This window comes from Salmo salar, chromosome 02 (assembly GCF_965601325.2).
Source record: "Salmo salar chromosome 02, fSalSal1, whole genome shotgun sequence".
Classification (NCBI taxonomy): domain Eukaryota; kingdom Metazoa; phylum Chordata; class Actinopteri; order Salmoniformes; family Salmonidae; genus Salmo; species Salmo salar.
In genome coordinates this window covers 25132987-25140270 of record NC_138292.1, presented here as the reverse complement: position 1 = coordinate 25140270, position 7284 = coordinate 25132987, and the positions used below count along the sequence as shown (strand labels likewise).

At 41.0% G+C, this 7284-nt stretch overlaps 1 protein-coding gene across 1 annotated transcript; it reads right to left on the bottom strand.

Annotated features, from left to right (window-relative positions):
* Positions 1 to 4605: 4605 nt before the first annotated feature.
* Positions 4606 to 6745, bottom strand: apoc2 (apolipoprotein C-II). Its single transcript, XM_014155627.3, has 4 exons — positions 6615 to 6745; positions 5725 to 5787; positions 5204 to 5405; positions 4606 to 5110 (listed from the first exon to the last, which is right to left on the bottom strand). The coding sequence occupies exons 2-4, from the start codon at positions 5771 to 5773 to the stop codon at positions 5023 to 5025; spliced, it is 339 nt and encodes a 112-aa protein (XP_014011102.1). The 5' UTR covers positions 5774 to 5787; positions 6615 to 6745; the 3' UTR covers positions 4606 to 5022.
* Between the last annotated feature and the right edge of the window lie 539 nt (positions 6746 to 7284).

The window sequence follows — 7284 nt, the reverse complement described above, 5'->3', positions numbered from 1 at the left end:
ACCAACAGCCCCCCCAGTAAGGGATCATAGCTTTCAACTGGATTCACCTGGTCAGTGTATGTCACGGAAAGAGCATAATGTTCTTAATGTTGTACACTCGGTGTATATCTCCCTCCCTATCTCTAAAAGAAGGTATCATTCTTCATGCATTCTATTATCTTTATTTAACTAGGCAAGTCAGTTAAGAACAAATTCTTATTTTCAATGACGGCCTAGGAACAGTGGGTTAACTGCCTTGTTCAGGGGCAGAATGACATTTTCACCTTGTCAGCTCAAGGATTTGATCTTGCAACCTTTTGGTTACAAGTCCAACGCTTTAACCACTAGGCTACCTGCCACCCCAGGCATTGCATAACTGTCTCATGATACTGTAGATACTGTGTATTACAGTCTTACCTGCACACCCCAAAGCAAAGGCCAGCAGTAGCAGCTTCATCATGTCTTGATCTCTGTATGAGACTCTGGGTTTAGTCTGTGGTTCTTTTATACCTGTGTATCTGTGCCTCTAGCCTTTAGATCTCTGGGAGTTGACTGCCTGGGCTGCACCTGTGCTTTGTTTTTCTGGCACTTCTCTCATGTTTGTGACTGGAAAGGTACAGTGCGACTATAGGCCCCCATTCAATCAATTACAGATTTTTTGTAATATATATATTTTTTAATTGGACATACAAATGTAGGATCTTAATTTGAGCCAGTTTTCTAAAGCAGGAAAACCATCCTGCAGTAACAGGACATGTGAATTATAATGTGGATTTTAATTAATTGACATTTTTTTAAGGGTTAATACAGGAAAATTCTGGGAAAATCAAGTCTGAAATTTCAAAGTGGAAATCGAAAACTTCAGAAGCCTTTTTAAACCTCAAATACACAACAAGCTCTCCTGCAGCAAGGTGATCAAATTAAGATCCTACATCTGTATAAGAGCAAACAATTTACAATTCTTGACATAAGTACCAAATATATATATTTTTTTAATTATTAAAACAACAAAAACAAACAAACAGAACAAAAAACTTAAGGCCCTTTAATTTAAAACATGTTGGCTCTTTAGTATGAGACGCATGTGTTGTTCTTTGTAATACAGGTGCTATGTCCTTTTACTGTCACCATTGGAAAAAAACAAACAAACGAGAGATTAGGCTACTCATTTAATTCCTATCACTTGAAGTTAATTTTTCACTGTGATGTAAGTACTCTGTGTGCTCTACCATTACGTAAGCCCTTGTATCAATGTGCAGTGCCCTCTTTTAGTAATATCAAGTGAAGCTATTCATTAACTGTGGTTTGATTACTAAGAGAAGGCAACAATGTGGCCTTGTGAGACAGATAAAGTTGGGAGAGAATTGGGAAATCAAGATGGGGAAACGCAGGTACTCAGAAGAAGCCTACTCAGGGATTTGAGGTATTTAGTTTGAATACATTTGAGTCAGTTTGAATGAATCTTAGACTGAGGCTACATCAGATTGGCGATATCCCTGCTAGTATATCACAACCCTATGAAGAGATTAACCAACAGTTCAAGATGTGTTTAGTTGTCCTATTTGGTCACTCAATTAGTACTTGGTAGCATTGCCTTTAAATTGTTTAACTTGGGTCAAACGTTTCAGGTAACCTTCCACAACCTTCCCACAATAAGTTGGGTGAATTTTGGCCCATTTCTCCTGACAGAGCTGGTCAGGTTTGTAGGCTTCCTTGCTCGCACACGCTTTTTCAGTTCTGCCCACAAATTTTCTGTGGGATTGAGGTCAGGGCTTTGTGATGGCCACTCCAACACCTTGACTTTGCTGTCCTTTAGCCATTTTGCCACAACTTTGGAAGCATGCTTGGGGTCATTGTCCATTTGGAAGACCCACTTGTGACCAAGCTTTTATTTCCTGACTGATGTCTTGAGCAGGGGCGGAAACCCCGGGGGGGACGGGGGGACACGACCCCCCCATCCTGGGAAAAATATGATTTGTCCCCCCCAATATATCACTGAAACATAACTATGTAATTTAAATAATATTAATAATACGCAATGAAAGCAATTGTGCTGATTATAGACACTTAATAGCTCGTTTTTAAGTTTCAAAAGATTGCGACCCCCCCACCCTTTGCCTCACAATGGTTTGATCCACTGCCAGTTCCTTAGCTTGCGAGGTAACGTAGAGGTCGTATCTACTGTCTGAAAGGCACTCAATGCACGTAACTGACGTGAGGTTAATCCAGTCAATCGCGCACACACACTAGCTGAATATGCAGAGCTAGCGCGCAAATATTAACTATTAAGCTAGCTAGTACCTATTCTATTTATGTGGCGTCGTCAAAGATGGAATCTTTGCTATCGTCAATTTATTCCAAGATCAGCATGCATGTAAGTTAGTGCTTCAAAGTCCCTGTGATAAGGTTAGCGATAAACTGAACAGAACTACACACTCTTCTAGCATTGTTTTAAATATATTTAATGGTCTCGTTGCAAAAGCTAAATTGTCGCAAGGGAACTTTTATTTATATATTTTATTTCACCTTTATTTAACCCGGGTAGCAAAGATTATAGCAAACACCACTGAATTGGTGGTCGCTAGCTTTGCAAATTCAGCTATTGTTAGAAGCCAGCCAATATGAAACAAATGATTAAAATTACAAAAGGTTGCAGCATATGTTGTGTAAATGGTGAACTCATACAGCTGTCAACTCTTGTCACTGAAATCCGTTTCACATTTGCTAGCTACCTTTTAGATAGAAGCCCATATAGAATGATAGAAGATAAGATGATAGAAGCCCATCTCCTACTGTAAATAACCTACAAACTGTGTGTGTGTAGCCAACCAGGTAGAAAAATGGCAGAAAAAGACGGACATCAGAGTATTTTTCAGTACACCAAAACGCAAAGTAAGAACCCTAGTAGCCTAATATCTCAAAGACTAGTTGATAAAATGTTCATAAGAAAGAAATGAAATTCTAATGGAAATGTTTCACAATGATGTCATTAGGCAGAGCAGGCAACAGATGGCACACAGACAGCAGAGTTGGGGACAGATATGCAGGGACAGACTGGCAGAGACAGGTAGTCTCAGGTAAGTTTGTTGAGTCTTTGTTTGGCAACATTATGAAAGGTTCTCAATTTTTTTTACTTGTAAAATAGGAACATAATTGGAAAATGCCATGGATACCCCCACTCTCAACTTAAACTGGTGATTGAACTAAGATTTGTTAAAGGCAATGGTATTGCTGTTGTGATTAGTTGTGTAGTTTTAGGTACCGGTAGTTAGGAGTACGGCAAACACCTTATTTCTTTGGTTCCTCAATATACATTTACCATATTAAACGTAGGCTATGTGTTACAGCACTACTTTTGGTGTCCCCCTCAGGAATTGCTCTTGAGAAAATGTAATGTAATTGTCCCCTCCAAAGTTGATATCAGATTTTCGCCCCTGGTCTTGAGATGTTGCTTCAATATATCCACATACTTTTCTTTCCTCATGATGTCATCTATTTTGTGAAGTGCACCAGTCCCTCCTGCAGCAAAGCACCCCCACAATATGATGCTGCCTCCCTCGTGCTTCACGGTTGGGAAGCCTCCCCCTTTTCCTCCAAACATAACGATGGTCATTATGGCCAAACATTTCTATTTTTGTTTCATCAGACCAGAGGACATTTCCCCAAAAGTACGATCTTTGTCGCCATGTGCAGTTGCAAACCGTAGTCTGGCTTTTTTATGGTGGTTTTGGAGCAGTGGCTTCTTCCTTGCTGAGCAGCCTTTCAGGTTATGTCGATATAGAACTCGTTTTACTGTGGATATAGATACTTTTGTACACGTTTCCTCCAGCATCTTCACAAGGTCCTTTGCTGTTGTTCTGCGATTGATTTGCACTTTTCGCACCAAAGTACGTTCAGCTCTAGGAGACAGAATGCGTCTTCTTCCTGAGCGGTATGACGGCTGCGGGGTCCCATGCTGTTTATACTTGCGTACTACTGTTTGTACAGATGAACGTGGTACCTTCAGGCATTTGGAAATTGCTCCCAAGGATGAACCAGACTTGTGAAGGTCTACAATTGTTTTGCTGAGGTCTTGGCTGATTTCTTTAGATTGTTCCATGATGTCAAGCAAATAGGCACTAAGTTTGAAGGTGGGCCTTGAAATACATCCACAGGTACACCTCCAATTGACTCAAAAGATGTCAATTAGCCTATCAGAAGCTTCTAAAGCCATGACATCATTTTCTGGAATTTTCCAAGCTGTTTAAAGGCATAGTCAACTAAGTGTATATAAACTTCTGACCCACTGGAATTGTGATACAGTGAATTTTAGTGAAATAATCTGTCTGTAAGCAATTGTTGGAAACATTACTTGTGTCATGCACAAAGTAGATGTCCTAACCGACTTGCCAAAACTATAGTTTGTTAACAAGAAATGTGTGGAGTGGTTGAAAAACGAGTTTTAATGTCTCCAACCTAAGTGAATGTAAACTTCTGACTTCAACTGTACACATAACCATATTGAGGTCACAAACCGGTGGGAGATATGCATGAACATATCCTACGTCTCTCAACTTTGTCTGATAATAAAACACTAAGTACAATGATCGTACTGGCTCATATGAATAATGCCCCTGAAGAAACACATAGGTTTTACTGCTTTTCTACAAACGCATGTTTTTATTTCAAGATACGTTGACATAAAAAAAAACATTTCAAGAAGGATTTTCCTACTAGCACTGACTTTGCTGATAGCTAATTTATTGTACTTGCTACAACTGTGATATGTGGTTGTCTCACCTAGCTATCTTAAGATGAATGCACTAATTGTAAGTCGCTCTGGATAAGAGCGTCTGCTAAATGACTAAAATGTAAAATGTTGACATTAAATAATACTGTATTTCAATCTACACCGACTCCGTGGGGACGTCACCGAGGGTTGGAGGTCTGGTGAAGCTGATCGGAGGCTCCAGGATGACAGAGTAGGGGCCCACAGCTGCGATGCTCTCCTCACCAAGGCATTTTGAGGACGTTGGGGACACAGAGGGAAACAAGGAAGGGTCTTTACTGTTGGTATAAGATGTGGTAGACCTGGTCCTGCAGGATGCCGGAGTAGGTGCTCACCGCCATGCTGGTGTCAATGAAGGCATTCCTGATGGACACACAGACACATGGACAATGCATTAAATGTCAGCCTGCTATTTTGACCTGCTGTTCCGTTCTTGTGTGTGTGTGTGCATCTTACTTGGCCTTCTCCTCCAGCTTCAGGCCCTTGATGCTGTCCAGCCAGCTGGTTGCGGTGCTGATGGATGTTTCGTAGTAGCTCTTGACGGCGCTGGTCAGCTTTTCCAGGGTTCCCTGCTCTCCATCAGCCTCGGCAACATCAGCGACCGGTTCCTCAGGCGTACCCTCCTCAGCTTGCCTAGGCAGACGGAGGCTCTGAGCATCTGGAAGGGGAGGGTTAGGGTTAGGGATAGAGGGTCAAGATGGTTGGTTGTCAGTCAGTCAGTCAGTCAATGTTGCCGCTCGAGGTGCTCTTATTTGCAGTCTGGAGTGTTTAACGTTTCAAATCAAATCTTATTGGTTGCATAAACATATTTAGCAGATGTTATTGTGGGTGTAACAAAATGCTATTAAGATAAAGCAACCTTCTGGGATGCACAGTAAATGACATCCTGGAACACCACCAGTATGTCAGTCAGTCAGTTAGTCAGTCAGTTAGTCAGTCAGTCAGTCAGTCAGTTAGGGTCTTGGCTGTGTACTTACTGAGGCCCAGAAGAGTGACGAGCACAGTGATGACCAGAAGCTTGTTCATGATGTCACTCAGATCTGTGTGCAAAGCAAACATCTTGGTGAGGGTCAGATAAACCATACATCAACTTGTCCACTAGTCAGCATCATTTCCTCTTCCTTTTCAGCTCTGCTCTTAGCCTTATCTCATCTCAGCCTCATCTAATCTCTTCTATTTTATCTCAAACATGTCTCTAACAGGTTTCCAATGACTAAGGTAAGGCTATTCTGAGGTTGGCAATGTTTTCAATGACAATGAAACTATAGTTTTTCTGGGTTTGTATCGCACTATGATGCAGCAGACCACAAATAATGCAGGATCTTACTGTGACCAGTTTCTCACAGCAGGAAAATAATCCTGGAAAAACAGGAAATGTGAATTTATGTGGATTATAATTAATGGACATTTATGTTGGGGTTGATACATTTTTAGTTAGAAAATCAAGTCTGGAATGTTAAATTGCTAATTTTAGAAGCCTTTTAAAATCTTTAATATACTACACGTTTGCATTTAAATGTACTGTAACAACAGGGTGATGAAATGAAGATCCTACATCTGTATAGACATGCCATAATTTATTTAGTTATTCTGTTCAGTTGGAACCCCTCTCAAGACCCTCTACTTGATCTCTCCCAGAGAGCATTTTGTCCAACAGTCTGGAGACAGACATGTGTAGTACACATCTTATACAATACAACACAACACCTTATAACAGTAATATTATCATCACGTGCACCCTGAAGTAGCTACACTAGTAAGAAGTGTTTTCTTTTTCTCCATGCAGGTGTGAGAACCTAAAGAAGATGGCGAACCAAAAGATGATGAACCAAAAGATGATGAACCAAACGAGCATGGCTGTACTTACTGTTTCTCCTCTCCGTACTTGGTGACAGGAATGAATAGGAAGCAGTAGCTGAGAAGCAGCAGTGAGCTAGCCTGTATGTATATATATATATGAGAGGGGATGTGTTGACTTGTCGTTCTCCGAGCCAAAGTGCACTCCTCGGAGATAAACACCCACTGTTCAGGTGTTTGTGTATGTGATAAAGAAAGTGAGAGAGAGGGCAGACAGGGTCAAAGATGGAGATGCTATGACAGTAACATGTTCATCATTTGTTGATTTACTATCATTTGAGTTTAGTGTAAGGGAATCTGTGTATTTGCCAATCCAGATAGCTGTATTGAAATGTAACAGGACAAGTTATCCTGCTTGCTGATTGGTTTTGATTGGGGACTGGTTGATTTTTATTGGTATTTTTAAGTCAGTAGAGTAACCCATTCACATTACATCTTGTGTTCATATTACAACCCCCTACCACCACCCCCTTCCACCAAACCCCCTCCCTTGCCTAAGCACACAGTCCTAAGTCTAGATCACCATTGACACGCTGGTCTGGTTACTACAGGTTAGCACAGACCCCACTGCACTCAAATGGTACTGGTAAACTAAGACAAAGATTCACGAAGTGGTGCTGGTAAACTATTGGTCAATGACTCACTTCCAGTGAAAGTTAATGGTGGGGCAGCATGATCTG

Coding starts and splice junctions, on each gene's coding strand:
- apoc2 (XM_014155627.3), bottom strand. CDS start 5,773: ATGAACAAGCTTCTGGTCATCACTGTGCTCGTCACTCTTCTGGGCCTC. Junction 5,406..5,724: donor CGTCACTCTTCTGGGCCTCA/GTAAGTACACAG, acceptor CTCCCCTTCCAG/ATGCTCAGAGCCTCCGTCTG. Junction 5,111..5,203: donor AAGCTGGAGGAGAAGGCCAA/GTAAGATGCACA, acceptor TGTGTCCATCAG/GAATGCCTTCATTGACACCA.